The sequence below is a fragment of the Lampetra planeri genome, unplaced genomic scaffold (genome assembly GCF_965212315.1).
Source record: "Lampetra planeri unplaced genomic scaffold, kcLamPlan1.2.h2 scaffold_790, whole genome shotgun sequence".
Lineage (NCBI taxonomy): Eukaryota > Metazoa > Chordata > Hyperoartia > Petromyzontiformes > Petromyzontidae > Lampetra > Lampetra planeri.
The window spans coordinates 18227-38437 of record NW_027615612.1 but is presented as its reverse complement, the minus strand read 5'-3'; the positions used below and the strand labels follow the sequence as shown (position 1 = coordinate 38437).

General features: G+C 43.7%; 3 protein-coding genes across 3 annotated transcripts; 1 reads left to right on the top strand and 2 right to left on the bottom strand.

Annotated features, from left to right (window-relative positions):
* Positions 1-1432: 1432 nt before the first annotated feature.
* LOC144741968 (opsin-5-like) lies at positions 1433-2125 on the top strand (the record flags this gene model as incomplete). The annotated part of the gene is given in 4 exon segments (XM_078624461.1): positions 1433-1518; positions 1520-1570; positions 1572-1763; positions 1853-2125. Coding segments are annotated over 4 exon segments (602 nt in total), but the record flags the coding sequence as incomplete, so codon positions are not given.
* Positions 2126-4256: 2131 nt separating this feature from the next.
* Positions 4257-11474, bottom strand: MMUT (methylmalonyl-CoA mutase). Its single transcript, XM_078624464.1, is given in 20 exon segments — positions 4257-4385; positions 4472-4639; positions 5553-5633; positions 5635-5701; positions 5771-5902; positions 6149-6264; positions 6566-6642; positions 6645-6680; positions 7582-7693; positions 7828-7959; positions 7961-8077; positions 8149-8320; positions 10345-10502; positions 10583-10795; positions 10797-10837; positions 10840-10950; positions 11074-11170; positions 11172-11312; positions 11315-11353; positions 11355-11474. Coding segments are annotated over 20 exon segments (2259 nt in total).
* Positions 11475-13261: 1787 nt separating this feature from the next.
* LOC144741969 (peptidyl-prolyl cis-trans isomerase FKBP1B-like) lies at positions 13262-19524 on the bottom strand. The gene is given in 6 exon segments (XM_078624462.1): positions 13262-13390; positions 13926-14015; positions 14017-14042; positions 18892-18936; positions 19487-19496; positions 19498-19524. Coding segments are annotated over 6 exon segments (327 nt in total).
* Between the last annotated feature and the right edge of the window lie 687 nt (positions 19525-20211).

Here is a 20211-nt window from a genome sequence, read left to right as displayed (position 1 = left end):
AAGAATTCCTTTAAAAAAAAAACACAACTACAACAACAACCCCCCAACACACACACCTGACTCCATCTGGCAGCAGGTGGGTGAAGGGCCAAAGTGGATAAACCCACCACAGACAGACATAAAACAAACAGCGAGAGGAGAAAACCTCCTCCTCAGCATACATGCACACTGACTGCGTGACTTACACACTAACAGAGTGTGAACAGAAATCAGCTAGAGAGGTAGATGCTTCCATAGACAGACTGTTGTATAGACAGGTGCTTCGACAGATGGACAGATAGATGCTGTAATAGATGCATCCATAGACAGATGGTTCAATAAAGAGATTGATAGTTCAACGACTAGATTGTTCGATAGACAAATGCTTTGATAGACAGACAGATGGTTGATGAGCTAGATAGATGGTCTGGTAGATGAATGCATCGACAGATAGATGATCGACAGCTAGATGGCTCAACATCACAAAGTCAACCGTAAGAGGAGAGTAATTCATGTTTGGTTCAGAGTCAGTCACCCAAATGATTGAATTGGTGACTTTTGTCTGGTACAATATGTGTTTTAAAGTTCTGCCATCAAACAATGGCAGAACAGGATTGTTCAAACGAGGCTTTCAGCTTATACCGATACAGCAGACACTGGACAATTACTGCAATTACTGAAATCAGTGCAGAAATCTTTACAAGTCAAGATGGAAACATGCTGAGACACATTACCTGATGGACACTCAGCTGGAGGGACGTTTTCTGTCAGACACCAAAACCAATTATTCAGGCTTTCAGATGTAATGGGTTGTGGAGGCAAGTAAAGTAGGAAAAAAAAACACTCAGCGGGAGATAAAACCCACGAGGAGGAAGCGACAAATGTTTCAGACAATAGAGGTTCAAACAAGGACACATGGAAAGTCAGAAAACCAGGACGTGATTGTTCAATCAGGAACACAGGTGCCACATGTGGGACACAGGCAGCCAGTTGTAAAGTGTGTGAAGAGAAGCAAAGACAGGAAGTACAACAGTTTTCAAAATAAAACAGGAACTAGGCTGAGTAGGTTTAAACATGACTCTTTTTTTTTAAAAACCCTTTAACACCGAGGGCACACCTGGCGCTACATTGTGCTAGCATACTTTGAAGTACGGTAATGACCAAATCACATGACAGTTACTGCAGCAGCAACTTGGATGTGATGTGTCAACTTTCAGGAACCAGTCACCATTTTCTCCTTCTCCTTGCTCCTTCTTCACACCAGGCAGCTTTCTGACAGCACAAATAGTCGGGTCATTACGGTTCTCCACAGTATGCTAGCGCAAAGACATTGGCAGGGACACGGTCTGTGTTGAAAGGGTTAATTCCACCCGTCTTCCCTTATTTGCGTGTAGCAAGGACACATATACAGGGCATTTGTTTCAAGGAAAGCATCTGTGTGTTCTGTCTGCAGATGAGAAGATCAGCTGGAGGAAGGTGAAGATCCTCTGTTTGTGGACGTGGCTGTACGCGTTGCTCTGGGCTCTGTGCCCCCTACTGGGGCTGGGGCCGCTACGGCGCGGAGCCCTTTGGCATTTCCTGCTCTCTGGGCCTGGGGATCGATGAAACACGAAAACTTCTCGTTTGTCATTTCCATGTTCTGCTTCAACCTGGCCATCCCTTCGGTCATCATCATCTGCTGCTACTTTGGCGTCGCCACCAAGCTCTATCTCACCTACAAGAGGACAGTGAACGACAGCAAGCACGTCCCGAATATTGTCAGGCTCCATCGGAGGCTCATGACAGTAGGTGTCCCTCCCAAACGTGCCGCAGACCGAACACTGAACTAGTCAGCCTCTCTCAACAACCTTCCTCTGTACTTGTACTCCTGCAGATCGCTATTCTGATCAGCATCGGCTTCATCGGCTGCTGGGCTCCATATGGAATGGTGAGTCTTTGGTCCATATTCCGAGACGCCAGCACCATCCCACCTGAGGTCACTCTGCTGCCGTGCATGTTTGCAAAGAGCTCCACCATCTACAACCCTCTGATCTACTACATCTTCAGCCAGAGCTTCCAAAGGGAGGTGAAGCAGATGCAACGGCCCGTGTTTCAGCATATGCCACAGCCGCAACAGCATCACCGACAACAACATTTATTTGGTTAGCGCTCACATGAAATCCAAAGCGGCCGGCTCAGTCGAAGGTGGACAGGACCACACGGTCTTCAACCCAGTGACTTTGGGTTGAAAGACGCTGGTCTGGACGTGTCATCTCAGAATAAGACATTTACTGTGAAACGTCGCGGAGCGCTGTTGAGCATCTCATACCTGCAAAATGTAGCACTCAAGAAGAGTTATGAAGAACAACACAATCTAGTTTTTACTCCTTACGCTGAAGAGACAGCAGGACCTGCTCGGCTGCCTCTTCTTTCAACTGTGGGGTCACTTGAAAGACTTGTGGGTCCGAGCTGTGGGTGTCATCAGAGGGGGCATGAGCGCCAACATGTACATCTACATGTACTTACCTGTACTAAGTGTCAACCCCTTGTCATAACCCTTTCTGAGCGCTACATTTGGCTGGAGGTAAAGGTAGATCTGGAGCAAGAACGGGGCTGAGACAGCCGAGGAGCCGGCTGAGACGGGGGGAATTCTCTGTTCCACAGACGACATGGTTCTGTCTGACTGGTCACAGACGAGCTGCTAATATAACACCCAGCGGGACGACAGCGGCCGACGTAAACGGCAGGATGTGTTTGCACAACATATTTTAATGCTGTTCCAGTCAATGAAGTATTAATGTGTATTATCTGCCAGTTTAGTCAGTGATTTAATCACTTTAATTCACTTGAAGCTTATTGAGGAAACACAACCAATCATGATTAATAATTCATTGATATACAGTGTTCACAAGCTCTGAACAGTGTTACAGTACAACTCTGTATGTTACAACATGATACCGGGCAAATTTTACCATTTGAAAAGATGCTAAAAAAACAAACAAAGATTTTGATTACTTTTATTTATGATGTTATATAATAAGTATTCCCTTACGAAAAATGAAGGAGCATATTTTCACAATTCAAGCAGCAACATCCCAAAAAAAAAAAAGTCCAGTCGTTCTTTGTGTTTGATGTTACTGTACACGTGACCACTCAGAGTACAATTCCGTTTCTACCAAATGTTTACAAAATGCTTTTACTTGTGCACGACTTCATTGCCTTGGAATCACGCCGTCCTCATTGTGACTTTGGGTTTACCACCGAGGTGCAGTCTTCAATGTCAAAGAGAGGTTCTGCATTCGCTCAAATATCCACGGCGACTGAAAAAAACTGTCCGGTAATGAGGACTGTGACAGGTTGAGAATGTTAACGCACGAACTAATGGTCTGTCAGGTGAGGACAACGTCAAGTACTTAATTCAGTATCTGTCTCACAGGATTTGTTGATGGGTAAAAAAAAATACTGATCCTTGGAAACCCGTGAGGAGGGATTTCCTGCTGACAGTTTGCCGTCGATAATCACCACTGGAGTAGTCACATGACTTCACGCCCTTGCATCGACCAGAGACGTTGTTGAAATGTCAGCTGTAATCGTAATGAGGTGTTGGGGTGTCATGATTTTTCATTTCTACTTCTTACTGCTGTCATTTGTTTTTTTTTTTAACACATTTGTGAATGTACAGCTATGAACCTGGACCATGTTTGTGTGTACAATCTGTTGGTCATGCTTGAAAATAAATACAGACGGAACAAAGTCGTCCGTTATCTATTGTAAGATCATCACACAGGCGTCAGTAGTTCAGGAGGTCGACCTGGCCCCAGGACAGCTGTGGCTACAGATGTAGCTTCTATGACAGACACTGAGGATGGCATCAGGACAATGGCAGCTTTGTCGAAGCGTCGACTCACCTGTCAAACTTAGTCCGAATATTTCAACCCCCGACAGATGAGACTGAATTCAGCCGGTCTTTGTCAGAGCTGCGGTTCACACACCGGTTTAATCTGAGCGGCACATTCACGTGTTTTATTGAATGAATCAAATGTCGGAAAATACAGTGGTCGGGATCTTTCTATGAACACGTGTGAAGGCATTTTTAGCAAAGTCGAATTGGATTGTACATATTTCTGACAGCAGCAGACTGCAGCATTTCAATCTTCTGTGTAAAAAGACTAACAGTTTCTCTCAATGGTGAATTAAACATTTCTCAAACCCCAAAAATCAACACATCCCTCGGACTCACACTGAGAAGTGATTTCTTTTCAGAGTCAGAGTCATCCGACTTATCAGTTCACACTGCTTCACATGGCCTGGCGGATGTTCTCCAGGCTCTTCTCAATGTTGTCGATGACCTCCACTGCAGCTTGTGGGATCCTCGTTCCTGGTCCGAAGATGGCACACACGCCACTGTGGTATAAGAACTCGTAGTCCTGCACAGAGAGCGGTGACGTAAATGAGGAGAGGACGCTGACTTTTAGCAGGAACTCACAGTAGTTTCATCTTAGCGGACTCATACCTGAGGCGGGATGACACCTCCGCAGATGACCAGGATATCTGGTCTGTTGAGCTTTCGGAGCTCCTTGATGAGCTCGGGCACCAGGGTCTTATGTCCAGCAGCAAGTGTGCTGACGCCGACGCAGTGAACGTCTGCGTCGACGGCCTGCTGGGCAACCTCACGAGGAGTCTGTCAAAGAACGACCAGAAAACACGGACTACGTTTGACTCTCTCGCTCTGACTTCATTTACCGCGGCGTTTCCACTACACCGGTCCCGACTCCCCTCGCTTTGGTTCCCGACTCGTCCTTTTCCGTTACAAGTCGGCACCTCCTCGATGTGAGTGCCGACGTCACAGCAACGGCTGCGGTCGTATTTTCTGTAAGGTCACAGTGAGACCTCGCACCACTGGGTGGGACCTCTCTTCTTTGGAGAGCCCCGACTCCAGCTGCTGTCATGGAACCCTCGTCATGGTGGTGCTCCCTGATTGGCTGCCATGAGAATGCAGCAGGAGTTTAACCAGTTTAATGAGTTTGCTGTTGGTGAATCTGTTTCTCAGGGGTTTCCATTGGGGGTTTTGTTTGTTGCTCTGGCCTTTGGTTCACCGTGAACACAGCCTTCTTTTCCATTGTTTGTTTCTTTTGTTCAGTGCCAATGTCCCAGTGGTGTTTTTTTCTTTTGTTGTACAAAGGGAAAATAAATCACCCCATTTGTACAAGTCAGTATTATGTTACGCCCAGACACCTAAACTGAAAGAAAAAGAGAAGAGGAACGGAGCAGAACACGATCACAGAGGCCGCGGGTCCGCTGCATCCAGCTCCTTCTCAACGTCCTCACCAACGTTTTTTTTTTTTTTTTTTTTTTTCACGTGAGCCATGTTCAATGAGCATGAGCCAGATAAAACCGGTAGATTGCCGGTAGAACCAATCAGAGGTCGGTAATCTGTGGACGTAACCTTTTTACCATCGGCTTAGCTCACTTCGAAGCTCGCCGGAGGAGAAACCAAAAAATAAAATAAAATAAAACAATCTGCTCGAGTCGAGTTGTGCTGGAACGGTGTAGTAGACGAGGTGAGGAGGGACTTTCCTTCGGCCATCACCGACCTGAAACAGAGGCCCGATGTCCACGTCGAAGCCCAAGTCGGCGAACCCGGTGGCGATGACTTTGGCTCCTCTGTCGTGACCCGTCCTGGCCCATCTTTGCCACCAGCAGTCGAGGGTTTCTGCCCTCCTGCTTCTTAAAATCTGCAACTCTGACAGTTTGGAGCAAACCAGTTAGTCACGTGGGAGCGTTGGTGTTGTGTTCAGGAGTAACTCGGTACCTGTTGTGGGCCACGGAGATCTCTTGGTGTTCGCCAAACTCACTGCGGTAAGCGCCGCTCACCATCCTGGTGCTGGCCTTGTGTTCGCCAAACACGGTCTTCATGGCGTCGGTTATTTCACCCACTGAGCATCTGAAAAAAAGAAAGAAAAAAAAAACATGTCACCATGGATACCGTTACTGTCATTTTCAGACATTCAACAGAGTGAATACATTTTTCAGGGCACATCACCTTTTGTGTTTGGATGTCATTTCTTATCTCTTTGCCAATGTGAATTTATCTTACAGATGAATAAAGTATCTATCTACGACCGGACGTACAATCGGAGCCTGAGAAATGACATTTTATACATCCAGAAAGTATTTCAAGAATTGGGACCTGGCTCGAGCCGCCTCCACTGCCAAGGCCAGGAGGTTTCCTTCCCGGGTGCGGGCGCACTCCTCAATGGCAGCCAGGCACTTCTTGGCCACCTCGGGGTCGCGACTCTCCCTCACCTACATCAGAGGAAAGGTGGTAGACAAAGGGACTCCTCGTTAAAGGAATGTACCATGTGTGGAAGGCTATTTTAATGACATAAAAACATATATAAACATCTTACATGTATAAATAGAAAACAATGAATTTAATTCATTCTTCAAATGTACACAAATTAATATATTCAACATAGAAACTGCACAGAAAAAACAAGTATGTCAGGTGCAGAATCACCGAAATCATGTGACTGCATAAACTGCAGCAGCGCTATTCATCTATTCACACTGAGCAATTTCTGCCGGAAGTCAAAGGTTAACTGACCTGTTTCAGTTTCTCGATCTGTTTCTGCCGTACCACAGTGTTATCTATGGCCAGCACCTCGACGGTCTCTTCCTTTCCAAACGGTACTTGTTTACTCCGACGATGACCTCTGACCCTGAAATACAGATACAAGAGATCAAATGTGTCATGTGGATCAGTCATCACGCAGCCTCCAGCGACCATATGAGGAACACCGTAGGACTCCATCCCTAACGTAGTTGACATGTCTGGAACGCTCCTTCACTGGCATTCTCTATATTCTATCAAAAATAGCGAGATGAAAAAAAAGCCCTTTTTTTACCAATAATAATAACAGCAACAATAATACAATGATATATTCTTATTTTTGAATTAATAATTGTACTCAGAAACTCTCCATTTTGTACATTAGCAGTATAAGCTGTGAGCAGCCTCCAGGCATAATAACGAAAGCAATGAATATAGAGCCGCAGGCATCTGAGGGACCATGGAGAAAAGCAAAAACAATTGCTATCGGTCCTTCCAAGTACAAGTAATATACACTTCAAGTAAACAGCTCGCGGTACGAGAACAAAAGCTGAACATATGTAGGTTTTTCACACCCAATCAGGACCTGAAGAGTCCCAGGCAGCAGATTTAATGATAAATAATGACACATCGGTTCTTTCATCTGATGGCTTGTGTGAATTGACGATGATGATGATAATAATAATAATATAATAATAAAAAACTTCATTTTATTGAACCTTTCAACGTGCAGCTCAAAGTGCTCGACAACAAACTGATGGGAACATGTGGGCTGATGTAACACGGAGAACGTGAAGTGATGAGAGAATGAGTCACTTCTGTTAGTTTACTTTCCTCATTTCAACAGTTTTCACTAAACCCCAAGGCCAAGCGCGCACACACACACACACACACACACTCCTACACATGTCAACATGAACTCTCGTGTTGGATTTGATTTGGTGTTTTCTTCTTCATTGGTTACATTTGACTTCCAGGCTGAATCACATTTATTTTCAACGACTGTGTACCTGAGTCGATGCGTGCCTGTCTACGTGCAGCACATTCCTCTATGCGTAGTTTGGGGATGCCCTCTGCCACAGCTCTGGCCATACCGCCCATCTCTTCAATTTCTTTTATGAACTATAAAGAGGAAGAGGGGAGGGGAGGAGGGAAAAAGAAACGACACAAGTCCATTATTTGACCCGACTGGACACGTCGGTTTTGAGACGGTTCACACTGATAAAGGTGTGAAGGTCCATTTGTGTGTGCGACACCTTTGAGGCAGTGTTGTAGATGTCGTCGGTGAGAGACTCCATCATGTGCGAGCCCCCCCAGGGATCAGCAACCTTGGGGATGCCCGACTCTTCCTGGATGATGATCTGTGTGTTCCTGGCGATGCGAGCACCTCTTCACCGTGGGTAAGCCCAGGGCCTCGTCAAAGGAGTTGGTGTGCAGCGACTGGGTGCCCCCGAACACAGCTGCCATGGCTTCCACCACTGTGCGAATCACATTGTTGTATGGGTCCTGAGGAAAGGAGACGATGTGGATATCGATTCATCACTTGACTGACCCCCACCCACCTCCGAAGAACTCACTTGTTCGGTGAGAGACCAGCCTGATGTCTGGCAGTGTGTGCGCAGGAGAAGAGACTTGGCATTCTTGGGCTGGAAGTTCTCCTTTATGAGCGTGGCCCATAACCTCCTGGCTGCCCTCAGCTTGGCGATCTCCATGTAGAAATTCATCCCGATACCCCAGAAGAACGACAACCTGCCAGAGCACATCACAAAGAAGTACAAACTGACCATCTGATTTTCCCAAATTACCACCCCTTAAATGTCCTTTTTGTCCACAAACCAAACATGTTACATTTTCTACCATTAGCGGGCGAAAAACAATAGAAAATTTAAGAAGCTTGAGATTTTTTGTTTTTACTTTTGTTTTTTGAAAAAAAAAAAAAAAGTAACAAAAAACACAATAAATAATATTACAAATAAAAAATAAAGGCAACAATAATTAAATACTGATTTTATGTTGAAGTCTTCTGTGCAATCATGAGTTTGGAATGCCATAAATAATCTACGAATTTTGAGACTGTGGTCAAAGGATGACAGAAGAAATTACTTCTATTAGCTACTTAATTTTACAGACCAATCAACGAAAATCGGCCGATGGACAAATACAACAAATACATATATATAAGTTTCCTGCTTCTGTGATTGTAAATCTTCAGAAAAGCTGAGAGTTATCAAGCATCGAGAAAAAAAAAAGGAAGAATCAACGGTCTGTATGTTGAGATATAAATAATATAATCACTTTGGGGTAGAAAATCTTGCTATGCACATCACGGAGCGAGGAGTTCATGGTAATTGAGAGCAGCCATCTGTAAAATCCCATCTCTGAAATCATTACACGGAATTGAACTTTGCCCCAGCGATATTCCAAGGAGCACAGTCATGGCTCGGGCTGCTGTTATCGGCACAAGACGGCGGCGGGTAGGTGGAATGAATGAATGGGAGATAATGGAAGAAGAAAAGGACGGAGGACAGAGTCAAGTGAGGTGCTGCAGTGATTTTCTGCTGCAGAGAACAATTCAGGTTCAAGTGGAAAAGAACTGTGAGGATTAAATTAGTAAAACATTGAAATATTTTAGTATGTTTTATGTATGTAACAATCAGTTGTGAATGAGGTATTTTACATTCCTTTGCAACTTTAAGACAATCATCTTATTTCAAGTCCACAGGCCTGGAACACTGGTAAAGCAGCCTTCCATCTTGTTGAGATTGTCTTTTCTATTTGTCGACAATCTGCTGTTTCAACAAGAAAAAGGGGAATTTGTTTGCCAGCTGCCATTCCACGTTTGCACTGGAGAATCTCGCTGATTAACTGTGGCTGCTGGTCGATCTGAACCTGGGCGTGAGTGAGAAGTAAATGCACGTCGGCTGACTGTGCCAGTGTCTGATATTTGGGAATTTATCATGGAAAAAACACTTATAGCAGGAAAACAACTTCCTGAAAAAGTGTGTAACATCATCCTCTAATGAGGCAAATGGGGTTACTTGTATTTATGAACACTCCTAATGACCCATTTGCTTATCTATTAAAGTGTTTTGGTTTCTCGTCACACTACCTACTTCAGACGTTCATACGCATACGTTCACACAGAACAGGTTTGATCAACTTAACACGTCAAAGCTAATCACAGCAGGCATAAAGGGTGTCCTATTGTCCCCAGGACCTCAATCCATCCCACAGTGGAAAACAAATCTACTGTACTGTCTTGATGCACGTGATGCAAATTCAATACAGCGTTGGTATGAAAAATTCAATTCAATTCTCCATTCCAAAGGTCCCAAACACGGGGAGGCCTTTTCCTTTATTTATAGATAAATGAATATTAATACTAATCCCGTACTCAGAGTGTTTAAGAAACATAAACAGCATACTAGATGTAACATAAGAAAGATTCTGTCCCCTGCATGTACATGTGTAGATGTACAAAGACAAATCAAAAGGCATTGATCAAAAACACTATCTGCTACTGTGCAGAGCTCCATTTTCCATTTCATTATTACAATTATCATTATGAGGGAATGGAGATAAGTTCACAAGCACTAAACGGTTTATTCTGTAGATACACTTTCATTCTGGTTCCCACACTGCTCATATAAGTAGCATAACCCCATGAATATTTCAGGTGCATTGAATGTGGTTCACTGATTCAGCTGAGCTGGGGGCCAGAATGTGCAAATCAAAATCAGCAGTTACACAGAAAGAAATTTCATGTCTGGTACCGTGGTGCGAACTCATCTATGGTTAAGCCAGCTTTCAGACCGGTGCGGCAGTACTCCAGGCCATTCGCGATGGTGTACGCCACTTCCAAGATGGCATCAGCTCCAGCCTCCTGAAGATGGTAGCCACTGATGGATATGGAGTTAAACTTGGGCATGTGCTGTGAATACACACAGGCATTAAAACCGATTCACCTCTCATACAAACTGATCAAAGAAACACTATTTTAAATGTCAATACCTGGGAGGTGTACGCAAAGATGTCTGCAATGGCGTGCATCGAAGGTTCTGGAGGGAAAATGTACGTGTTTCGTACCATAAACTCCTTCAAAATATCGTTTTGAATCGTGCCTGTGAGTTTGGCCTTGGAGACGCCCTGCTCCTCTCCGGTCACAATAAACATGGCCAGCACAGGGATCACTGCTCCGTTCATTGTCATTGAAACAGACATTTTTCTCCAGTGGAATTCCATCAAAAAGCATCTTCATGTCCTCACTGTATCTATGGCCACTCCGGCCATGCCGACGTCTCCGTGGACTCTGGGGTTGTCCGAGTCATAACCACGGTGTGTCGGAAGGTCGAATGCCACAGAGAGGCCCTGCTGTCCAGCTGAGGTGAAAGAGTAAGAAATACTTTACAGCACTGATGAAAACATCCAGGCATCATTGGAGATTTGAAACAATTGTGTTTCTGCAAAAAAGCATATAGACGTATAACAACAGGATAAACTACCTTTAATGTTATCTTTATAGAACTTGTTACTCTCTTCCACAGTGCTAAAGCCAGCATACTGCCTGATCGTCCAGGGTCTGTTTGTGTACATGGTAGCGATAGGGCCCCCTAGTGTAGGGAAACATTCCTGGCAACTCATCTGCACTGCTGGCTGAGTCTGCTTTTGTGTACACAGGCTTGATGTTGATTCCCTCAGGTGTGCGCCATATCAGATCTTCAGGGTTCTTCCCCCTTGAGTTGTTTTCTTTGCCAGGCTGGCCCATTCTGGATGCAGGGTCGACATGGTCTCGACATGGTGTGGCAGTGTGGATCAGGCAACGGTGGGTGTATGACGAGGAAACAGATGTTTTCAGCAGGCGCCGAGCCGCCATCGATGCACAAGTCCTTTGTGCAGTCAGCATGGTTACTTTTCACACATGGATCACCTGATGCAGGAGGGGAGCAGGTCAGCAGGTTTTAAGGAAACTGCAAAGAGTTGCATGTATTGTCCTATAACCTAGGAGTTGCTACTGAGGTAACGAACACTAGTGTGTTATCTTGTGATGATAACATAACATCCACCAGAAAATAAATTCAATTCTACTACTTTCCAAAGCAAAATTATGATTCTGCTTTGAAAAACATTCTGTTACATGTTAAAACGTTTCACTCTGAACATTTCTGGGTTATCAAAGCCACCAAAGCAACATCTCCTCTGGTTGACAGCGTGTTTATTATGACACAATAGCCTTTGCAAACACAGTTGTGGGATTGATAAAACAAACAAAAGTGCTAAACAAATAACTAAAAACGAGTCCTAATTGTGTTTTCGTCTTCTTGTTGATAACCTTTAAGCGTATACGTGGTCAGCCTGATTTAGCTTTGTGATGCTAGCTTAACGGACCCGATGAGGGAGCAAGCTCGTCATCATTCTAGGAGTTATTGAGATATTTGCCGTCGGATTAATTTCTTCTAATCAAAACAGAAACGCTTTTATAGAGCGGTAAAAACCACAAAACATTTACGTTTATACGCCGTTTAGCATTTGGCAGCTACAGTACGAAGCTACAACAGCTGGCTAGCGTTCAAACGAGCACTTTCATTTAACACGGTGCTAACTAACTGAGACACTTTCTGCGTCTCTCGCATCGTATTTATAACAGTTTTCGGACTTTTTTCTGACCTTGCCGTCCCTTGTGTTTTTCTCTGGTGGTGCAAAAGGCGTGTGTCGGTCCATCCAATGAAGTTTCACAACATTAACCGTTAGCCTATGGATGACCTCTGACCTACAACACCGGAAGTAAATGAGAAAACACCATATGTGAAAAGTTTAGAGATCAGCAACAGCATTGTTGTACTTTCTTACTTAATAATTGCACACTAGCTGACGGAACTAATAAGTGCATTTCTCTTGGAAATTAATAAAAAAAAATATGTATCTATAAATACCGTTATTTATGGTTAATAAACTAGCATACACTTTAAAATATCTTTAATCAGGTGTTTTGGTTGTTGCAGAAGGCAATCAAATGTCAATAAAAAATCCCCCTTGATGTTGTTTTAAAACACAGGACACCATCTCAACTCAGTACATGCCACTTTTATTTAAAACTTGGTCGATAAACGGTCAGTAGCAATGGTTCTTCCAGCGCTGACAGTATTGGACTAGGTTGACTGATTGCGTACTTGGAGTAAATGTTTTATGAGGGATATAAAAATAGACTAAACAACAACATCATTCTGAGCAGTCAGCAGGACAGATCTTCAGCACAGTGGCTATGCAGACAGTGGTATATAATGCCCAGTCATAACCCTTCATCTGTTGCTGAAACTGTAAGGCAGTATCTGTTTCGATCGTAATATAGTATAGACTTTTTAAAATCAAATTTCCATTTGGTTCAATAAAAATGTACAGCTTTAAATGACACAGAAGCATTGCGCAGTAACCTGACAAGAAACAGAAACCAAAAATGTATTTGGAAAGAGTCTTGCATGACATTTTCTTACAGTAACTATGATTAAAGGATGGTAACAAAGTACATGTAAATATACTTAAATATAGAACTGAAGAAGACTAGTAATCGAAGAGAAGAGGAGTCGGTGGGATGGTGAGAGGCAGCATCCAGTTATGGTCTCCCTGTGGAAACAGGTTGTGTTGATTGCTGCCTACTTGTGTTTGTTTTTTGTTGTTTGTTTTTTACAGCAGGCGTCACTCCAGCTTGAGTAGTTCCACATCAAATATAAGCGTGGCGTTCGGGGGGATGACCCCAGGGTGGCCTGTGGTTCCATAAGCCATATCTGGTGTGCAGGTGATTTTAGCCCTCTGGCCCAGGCTCATCTGCAGCACAGGAGACAAAGACAATCACAGTGAGTGTGTTTCCTCTCATATGGGCAAACCGGTATTTGAGTACTTGAAGTCATTTACGTCACTCAACAGTGTGCAGACAGTCTCCGATCCGTGCGTTCCAGTACATTTGTTAAGGACTAGTCAGTGCCGTTGCTACACTTCCGTTGACTTTTTCCAGTGTCTGCATGACGGTCTAACAACCGTTTCATTGATTTCACTGATTCATTTACCAGGTGGAGCTCTGAAATGACCAATACTGGATTATTACAAACAACACTTAGTATCTGTATCTCACTATATTGCAAATGTCATGAGTGGTGAATTAAATAGAGGTATTCATCATAATGAGACAGGAGCTGGATTTACACTGGACGTGTCTCCACTCCTTTCCCTCACTGTTTCAGCGTTGTGTTTTATTTTGAAAATCGAGCATATTCTCTGTGTTGTATGGTGTGTAACTTCCGGGTCTGTGAAAAATGGACGCTTCCAGTGTGACTCGGCCTTGTGAGCCTCTCTTCCCTCGTACCTGTGCTACGCCTTCCTCCCAGCCTTTAATCACCTCCATTCGGCCAATCTTGAACTTGAAGGGTTTGTTTCTGTCTCGAGAGGAGTCAAAACTTCTTTCCATTCTGCAGCATTCCTGCCGAAAACAGAAGAGTGGTCACACAATGTTTTGGATTTTTTTGTTGATTTTCAGATGAAAAGAAAAGAAAACACTGTCTTCAATCTGGTGCAGTTTCTTATCCAGATCTTGGGTCTGTTCCAATTACACAAAATGAACAACGGGAATGTGGATCAGGGAGCCCTGGCCTGGTTTAGTGGAGTATTTTAAGTTAAGTAGGCCATTGCTAGCCAGTATGTAGGATAAGAGCAGGACTTTCCGCCACGAAGCACCAAAGGCAGAGAGACACTCGCCCCACGTCGTTAGTCCTCTTAACGCGCCCTTCGTCATTGACCCCCTGAGGTTTCAATCAGCTTCTGTCGCTCTCATGACAATTAAAGTCTTCCTCACACACAGGAGAGTCAGACAAAGTAGGCTAGTGGAGCATCAATAACACACAAGGAGCTCATTACGGAGGCTAATAGAGACATTCCAATAAGTCATTTCGATGCTATTGGCAGGCGTTAGCATGTGTGGTCAATGACACGTCACAATGTGTGTTACCCACCGGCTGCACCGTGTCGCCAGAAAGCTGCAGGGTTCATTTCAGTGTTGAGACGGAAAGACTTGATGAGATTTCAGTTTATTTTGACAGAAATCAGGTAAAAAAACCTTTAAACAAATAAAATTCAACATCTTTAACAACAAGTACATTAAGAAAAGGTAAGTATATTTTAACAGTTATTAACAATTTCACTTACTATTAACTGAAATAAAATAATGTAGGCATTGAATAAATAGATTAGGACCTTTTTAAATTAACCCGTTTTTACCTTAAGTTTTAATTATTTTACGCAGCGAAGTGTGAGTGCCGCATGGAACCACAACTTTACAGTCAGAGTCAACTTGTCCGAAGCGCCTACTGTACTGCTTCTCCACTTTCACCCCCCTAAACTTAGGAGGTCCATCATTTCCAAGTATGCCTGTAGCTCCGATATTAGTGGGCTGGGCTCGGTCCCAAACAAGGAGTCATCAAGTGCAAAAAGCACCTGCTGCCAGGACATCTGGGTGGCAGAGAGCGAGCGCGTTCATGCATTAACCGCAAGCTGCAGCGCTGCCTGCGATAACAGAGTACTGACTGATGAGTATTGACTGCAGATGGGCATGATCTGAGGAACATCTGTGACAGGCCGTATCGACTGGCTATTCAAACAACACTATCATCATCAACCCAAATTCCAGCTAAAAAATAAAAGCAAACAAACATGTCGGCATGTTTTGAAGTTGCATGAATAGGCCATGTTTAATGTCTGATAGGTCCAATATTTATGTTCTTATCGCGCTGATGAAAATGAGACTGTGCCAATCCTTCGACATAGTTCTGTGTGTGTGTCAGAGAAGGTAAAAAAAAAAACAAAAAAAAAACCCCAGCACCACCTGCTTCTTGTTACCTTTCCAACAACATGCAGAGCAAAACGGGAGTGAGCTGTGTTTTCATTCTTGCAGACAGCTCGTCTCGCCTTTATCTTGCAGGAAAGTAAAAACAATCAAAGCTAATCTGAACCCCGCTCGTATCACTGCTCCGTTATCACTCTTCGGCTATGCATGGGTGGGGTCTCTTCAAATATAATGCAGGACCCGTCCCTTCCTGGGGCCGGCGGCTGGACTCTCTCATGAGAAGCTTTCACTTGCTTGCGCTCCGCATATATCTGCAAAATATTTTTACTCCGTTTATAGTATCCTGTCTCGCCCTGTCGGGACGGCTGCCACCACAATAACCCCCCTCGACCTTAAGTGTGGCTGAAATGAGATGGGTGATAAGTTCTCTCGCTGCAGTTCACAGCTGTGAGAGCGCCACTAATACGTCAAGTTGACTGATTAGGTGCAGTGACCTATGTTCTTATCATTGGTTTCCTGCATGAATGAGTTTCACGGCTTTGCTTTTAATTCATTAAAAAAAAAAAAAACTCTTTAAGTATCTTTTACAATTTGTGCCGCCTTCTCAGGGGTGACGGACAGATCACTTGAGAAACAAACAGAGTTTCATGTCGATAGGACAGAAGTGTCACAATATAATGAAGTTGTTTCAGAGCAACGTTGCCCCATGAGTGTGATGTACAAGATCACAAACACCACGACTGCTGGGTGGCTGACAATTCATAAATATGGATATTGAAGAAAGCTGAACAAAAGGCAGTTCATGTGATGTCAAGAGAATCTGTTTATCTGCAGAGCACTGGTAGTCAAAATCTAGCTTGATTTTTCTATTGGCAGACTGCAGGGAAAATATTCTCTCAGATGGATAAAAAGAAATGAACAAACGGTTGGCCGATCACACCTGGGCGACTGTTTTAGGCTGGAAGTTGAACACATTTGGCATCTCCTGACAAACAACACAGTGTTTCAGACGCTATCTATTTCTGTGTCACACTGAGCACCCGTCAGCTTTCACCTCCGGCACGTTTCACGGTGAAGTCTGGGGCTCAAACATGGTAAGGAATGACGTCCACATTTAGGCATGACATCATATCCACCCAGTCCACTGCTTCCAGGGCTCAGGCGCCTTGTCACCGGAGGCCTACGACGCCGTTTATCAGTCTGGTTAACAGACAAGTCACATTCACTCAAACAGGATCTGCTTGAGATTTCCCTGCTTCACTGAAAGTTTGTGAAAAAAATCTTAAATCTGTCTGTTATTGATTTCATAAAACAGAAAAAAAAAAAATCAAAAATCAAGCCAACATTTTTGGTGACCTCTCAGTTCACGTCAATGATTTTCATCAGGGATTTATTTGTCATTGTTGGGTTGGGATATAAAATAGAATTTAATGTAGTAGTTGATTGATCCATTATTATAGAAACACGACTAATAAAATTACTCATAAAATCATTAATTACAATAACACTAAATTGCAACACTAATCAGTACCCGCTCCTAAGTCAGTATGAAACACAGTTTCCAACGTCTCAGTCGGGCTGGACTTGCTAAGCACACAGCTTTGGTAATCCTTTCACCCTCTCATCTTCATGACGCAGAGCCGTGCCTTGTCGTAACGACCACCTGCCTAATTTGGGAAACCACAAACTCACAACAGAGTCACAGGAGGGTCATGCACGCATGTGTGGTGCGGGTTAGAATCCCAGACGTGAAAGATCAAGGAGAAGCATGGATGCATTCCTGAAGCAGCCTAATGTTAAATAATGAGTGGTTTCCAAACCCATTATGCATAAAAAAAACACTCCCTCCGTGCCATTAGCGTTTATCTTCCTGCTGCTATCGAGGAAGTAAATGCCAAAGTAGGGTGCAGTCGGGCTCTGTGCGACCAGCCAGCTGGAGGGTTTCAACGGGCTCAAGTCTCACATCTACAGCTCCCAACAGCCTTAATATCAGAGAATATCACTGTCCAGAATACTAATCAGTGGCTAGGCCAATTATACAAAAAAAACCTTCATATTGTGTCCGGACAGTTTCCAGCTATCAGAAGAAACTTTGGAGAGAGTGCCCGTAGATTCTAAAAGGCTTTGGAGGAATGAAAGACGTTCATCCAAACCATATCTGATGATGTCGGTGAAGAGCGCTGTCTGAACGCATCCTTCCAAAACCTCCAAATCGAAGCTGAGCATGAGTTGACATCTGATGACAAAACAATCAGTCACCTGTTATTTTGATAGTCAATCAATCCTTTTCCCATTTTAATCCAGGGTGGGTTCAAAAAAAATAATTGTCACCAGAAATCCGAGTCGCTCTTATGTCCAGGTAGTGGAGCTTGATGAGTCACATGGTTCTTCACAAGCTGAAGCGATAAAATGTTTTGGAATCAGGGTAATTCTAGCACATTCTTTCACTAATCTTTCACTCAGTGCCTTTTGTTCACCGCTGAGGTCTTATTCTCACAAGCTGCTCTTTAATACAGCTGAATGCACCGCTGCAACACACGTCTCCTGCCCCATACTAACAACACATTTATAAACCCTTTTAAAGTCGTTGTTTCGTCCATGTTTGCCTGCATCTACGATGAACACAGATGTAAGATGGTTCTATAGATGCTCATGTGCAAAAGATGAACAGACAAAACCCTCCCTATACAAACAGCAGCGGGTTGTTTGTGTTTTACAATGTTCGTATTCCTGGAGTCTTTCTTATTCCATTAAGCAGGTTGTGTTGTATTCCAAAAGACCAGCTTTGCATGTATTATATCCAACTTTCAGCAGCGGTGGCTGAATGTCTGCACAGATCAGAGCCGCGGGGGAAATCTGATTACTTCTTCTTCCACTGTCCTAGAAAAAAAGTTGAACACACACCACATTTGTTCCACAGAGTGGGCCCATGTCTGTCTGACTGTATTCGCCCACAGCGAAAGCCACAGTTCTTTCATTGGACGACCACATGAACCCAATTCAGACGATTCTGAGGAAAACCCCAGAAGACAAATACCTGCACAACCGCGATGTCAATAAACTCATGTTTCCATCACATCTGTTTACTACAAAGCAGCAGGGTTTACAAACCATGTAATAAACCTCCTGATTCACATCGCTCAGACTCTCAGACTGATGATATGTGGAATTACAGTTTGTTTACTTTCTGTCTGACCTAGTTGTCTGGATCGACAACCCCGGGGCACAAACTAACCCAAATTTATTTGCCAAATGTCTCAGCGTCTTACAGCCACGCCTAAAAAAAAAAACAAAAAAACACAACAACAACAACAACAACAACAACAACAACAACAACAGGGCAATCTGGCACATAAGTAAAGAGTAAAAAGGGGATTCATACCATGAACGCTGGGCAAACTGCAAACTGCCCAGAGCTCCCAGACACTAATTCCCTCTCTCAACCAGATCACAAATAATAATTTGAGCAAAAACAAGAGTGTGTGTTACCCTATGTAATGAACAACACATGTCTGGCCCTTCTTTGGAAATGTTCTTCCTGAGGAGAAGAGAGAAAACGTGTGTTACTGTGTGTTAGTAGATTTCAGAGACGATCGATCTCAGAGGAGATGTTCACAGTCCACAGACACGTATCTCCATCCTACCACAGCTAGCTTCGACAGAAATTACAAACATTAGCTTGGATGCTAATTTTATACAAACACCCCTCAGTGCGTTTATTAGTACAGTAAACAGATAAAAACAGATTCAACTCGACGAGCCTTCTGTTCTTCTACAGCCAGATAGTTCAGACGAGCAGATGAGCAAAAGTCGAAACGCACCGAGAGTTCTAGAACATGAGAAAGAGATTATAAACAATTAAGAACTTTAAATGTTTACAACCCTTGTTGTAGTCTGGCCGGGTTTTGCTGGTGTTGTTGCTCAGAGGCTAACAAGCCAAAAGACTCTTACGTCTATCGTATGTGAGTTCTGTAGATTTTTTTGGAAGCAAACCGTTTTTTTGACGGCATTCTAGGGAACAGGCACACACCACCACCACCACCACCACCGCGGCATCAAAGCGCACCCAAGCGGGTGAATGAACTCACCATCACCGGGGAGATATTGTTTCGACTTCCACACCCATGGTTGTCAAAGATTAGCCCTGGGACACACTGTGTTGGACGGTCTCTGTGACCCGTTTTGCGACTCCAAGTCGGGGTGTATCAATGGACACCATGCATTCACGGACCTCCACCTTCCACTGTCTCCACCAACCGCCGGGCAGCAAAGATATTTTCTTGGCAGCACCGCCGCTGCGTCGAGATCTGCAACTACCTCACGTACGTCGCCGTCACGTTCATTCGGTAGCCTAGCATAGCCACTGAGCTAAATGTGTAAATGTGTGCGTTAATTATAGATAATACCAAATTTTGTATCGTCGGGTATTATGAATATATTGTTTTTCGTCCCCTTTTTAATAATATCTCACACGTTGCGCCTCCTCTCGAGCAAGCAAATCAAGACGCATGAACAACTACATTTCCCACAATGCACGGCGTCTGTTAGTTAGTTTTGCGTCCGGGTCAAATACAAATGAACGTTACAGGCACAAATTTCAGTCGACAAAACGTGAATGGAGAAATGTACTGCCAGTGCTCCTTATGAGTTCCAGTAGAGATATTTGAGGTTTCACAAGGTAGGATTTAAGTTTAAATGCTCTAAATGTTGAAATAATTCCGATGTGTATGATTTGTATCTGTGTGCCCCAAAGGTTTTCTAAGAGGATGCGAGAGAATCTCATATTGTGTTATTTAATGTCAGTATTCAATCA